The sequence below is a fragment of the Verticillium alfalfae genome, genomic scaffold (assembly GCF_000150825.1).
Source record: "Verticillium alfalfae VaMs.102 supercont1.3 genomic scaffold, whole genome shotgun sequence".
NCBI lineage: Eukaryota > Fungi > Ascomycota > Sordariomycetes > Glomerellales > Plectosphaerellaceae > Verticillium > Verticillium alfalfae.
This window is the reverse complement of record NW_003315036.1, coordinates 384,637-387,342: the sequence shown is the minus strand read 5'-3', so window position 1 is coordinate 387,342 and position 2,706 is coordinate 384,637. Positions and strand designations below refer to the sequence as shown.

The window sequence follows — 2,706 nt, the reverse complement described above, 5'->3', positions numbered from 1 at the left end:
CAGCAACTGTGGGCTGCCGCTTTTGCGGGCCGCCCCCCCCAGGGCGGCTCCTGACGACCGGCACGTGCCACACCAAGATGGTGTCGTCCTCCCAGTCTGGCTTTGAATAGTCGTGCGGCGTCGGGCTGCGGCGGCGGCGCGGCGCGGGGGTCGAGGGTCAGGTCGACGGCCTTGATGGGCATGCCGGTGCGGAAGATGAAGTTCCGCGCCGTGGCCACGGTGTGTGCTGTGTTCTTGCCGCCGAAAATCTCAAACGTCTTGTTGGGCGTGGCGATCTCGCGCTTGCCCTCCTTGCGCCTCGCCTCGTTGGAGTTCTTGACATCCTGGGCGACGGCCGCGAGACCGTCAGCGACCGTCAGCATCATGCCCAGCATGCCGCCGGTGGTCTCCCAGTTGACCTCGCCGGCGATGAAGATCTTGTCAAGCTTGGCGAGGGAGTGGCCGCGCTGGGAGATGGCGCGCTGCGTGCCCTGGGCGAGTGTGCCAAAGTGGTACCGGCGGTGGTCGAAGTGCAGGAGGAGGCCTGCACCAGCCGTGTCGGCCGTGGGCGTGGCCACGATCTGGACGTGGCTCGACATGTTCTGGGCGTGGATTGCGTAGCCGCCGTCGCGGTTTCTGAGGGCAGCCTTGGGTCGGGCAGCGGGTCGGAGGGGTTCAAGATGCGAGGCAGATGTGAACGAGGCGCTCAGTGGGCGATTGGGCTCCGAGGCAAGCGGCTGCTTTTGCTTCGTCGGTTTGCCCTTGCTGGGCACTTTGAAGTAGAGCGGCCGGGGTCTTTCGCCTGATGACTCTTCGGCGAGGGTATATCTCTGTCGGGAGGCTTCGTACGAATAAGAGTAGAAACGTCTAAGGCTGGCGCTGCCTGGTATGAGCCGAAACCGTAGAAGACACGTCCATGACATGGAGGTCGAGGGGATGGTCGACGGAGAATGGAAGGCGGGGGGGTATCACGAAAAAGGCACACTGGAGTGTCTACAAAAAAAGAGGGACCACTACTAAAAATGCAGCATACAGACAAGGCTAAAAAGTCAAGGTGGGCTGGCAAGGCTGGAAAGGGACGCGACGGCCACTGATGATGCGCTGCACTTCACTCGATTCAGTCGCGAAGGCACGTGTGGGGGGGGGGGGTTGTGCCTCTTGTGGGGCACAAGCACTTGTGCCTCTTGTGGGGCACAAGCACTGAGTTGTCATTGCCGATAAGATACCGCCACGCTATCGCCATCTGGCCTAGCCCCTGACGCCCCTGAAGCCCCTGAAGCACCTGAAGCACCTGAAGCACCTGTGAACGTCCTGCTGGGAGGGAACCGTTGGTGGCGGTACAGCGCTTCCCCGCACGCCGCACCTCGCCTTTGCAGCATCAGGTCCATGTCGGCCGCGCTGTATGTGGACGATGTCGAGCTTGTGGACTCTGCCGAACCCCGTCGCTCGTGGCCCATGTCCCAGAGTCTGTTGTGGTTGTTTTTTGTTCTTTATGGAGGTTGTTCACGGTTGGTGGTTATCCCAAGCCGATAATTGCTGTAGAATCCTCACTGGCTGGTTGTCGGCAGTTGCGTAGGTAGGCGTGTAGGTAGTTGGTGTTTTGTATGTACGTATATGTATCCCGGTTCGTTGGAAAAGGATGGCACCAAAAGGTATTGCAGACACTATGCTTCCTTCTTATGGTCTGGTGATGAAGGAGCCAAGAAACCAAGCGCCTACAAGCAAAGGCCGATCTGGGGGATATGCTTTGTTATATCTGGTCTGATTGATGCCTGGAATGGCTCGATAGCTCCATGGGCTGTGCTCGCCCCATCGATGCGTCCAGGCCGAGCTTCTTATACTTGCTTCTGCGCCATCCCCCTCGATACTTCTTCTTCGTACTCAGCTGAAACTGACTCTCTGAACCTTCAACGCTGTCACGTTCGAGCGCCCCTAGGATTCCTCTTCCCAACCCCAGATCTACTGTCTTTCCTGCCCTCCCTGCCGACCCTGGTTGCCTGGTTCTGCATCCACCCCGCCGCCCAAACCTTTCCGATGCCATGGGACGAAGCTCCGCCTCTCCCAATCATGCAGTCAACCGGCCGATCAAGTCAGTCACCGAGCACAGCCTTCATCTAACGACATGGCCGGTCATGTTGTGCTGATCAAGCTTTCCCCCTTCGTTGGCCATCACACAGGCTTCTGGGGACTCGCCCCAACGCCAATCCCCATGCACGACGCACTAGAGCCAACTCCGGGGAACGCTCCCCGGCCCTTATCGGCGGGCGCCCGCGCTGTCGCCCTCGGCTTCCTTGCTTTCCTAGCCTGTCTTGGTCATCTGAGTGGTCAGCGGCTTGCTGGATCGCGAGCACGGTTCCCTCCGCGTCGACCGATCGGCCGCTTTCCAGACTCTCTTTCACCAATCATCTTGGTCTGGCTTGGCCTGTTCCATTGTGGTGTTTCGGGTATGGTGTGCTTCGAGACTAAGACAGACTTCTTGTTTGATTCTCTTGTCACTATTTGATAAGTGTGTCATTCATATTGCGGCATTGCATGGCTGGGGAAAGAGATTGCATTTACTCATAGACTAAGTGTGTTAGAATCAGCTAGACACTCCATCATTTCATTTGAGAACACGACTCAGTCTTAGTTAAAATTTTTATTCCTGGATTAGTCAGATGATGAAGCTGATTGTCCGGGGATGAGTCGAGTGAACAGAGTCTGGCTAAGAGGAGTGGTGTTAACAAC

The 2,706-nt window shown here is 57.7% G+C and overlaps 1 protein-coding gene across 1 annotated transcript in view; it reads right to left on the bottom strand.

Moving 5' to 3' along the window:
- Window positions 1–1,367, bottom strand: part of VDBG_02631 (conserved hypothetical protein) — a gene marked incomplete at both ends in the record, with an annotated part of 3,500 nt that extends 2,133 nt beyond the window's left edge. The window contains 2 exons of the mRNA XM_003006446.1: window positions 72–820; window positions 1,343–1,367. Coding sequence (XP_003006492.1) covers window positions 72–820; window positions 1,343–1,367 — 774 coding nt within the window. The remainder of the gene's footprint in view (window positions 1–71; window positions 821–1,342) is intronic.
- Window positions 1,368–2,706: the final 1,339 nt, after the last annotated feature.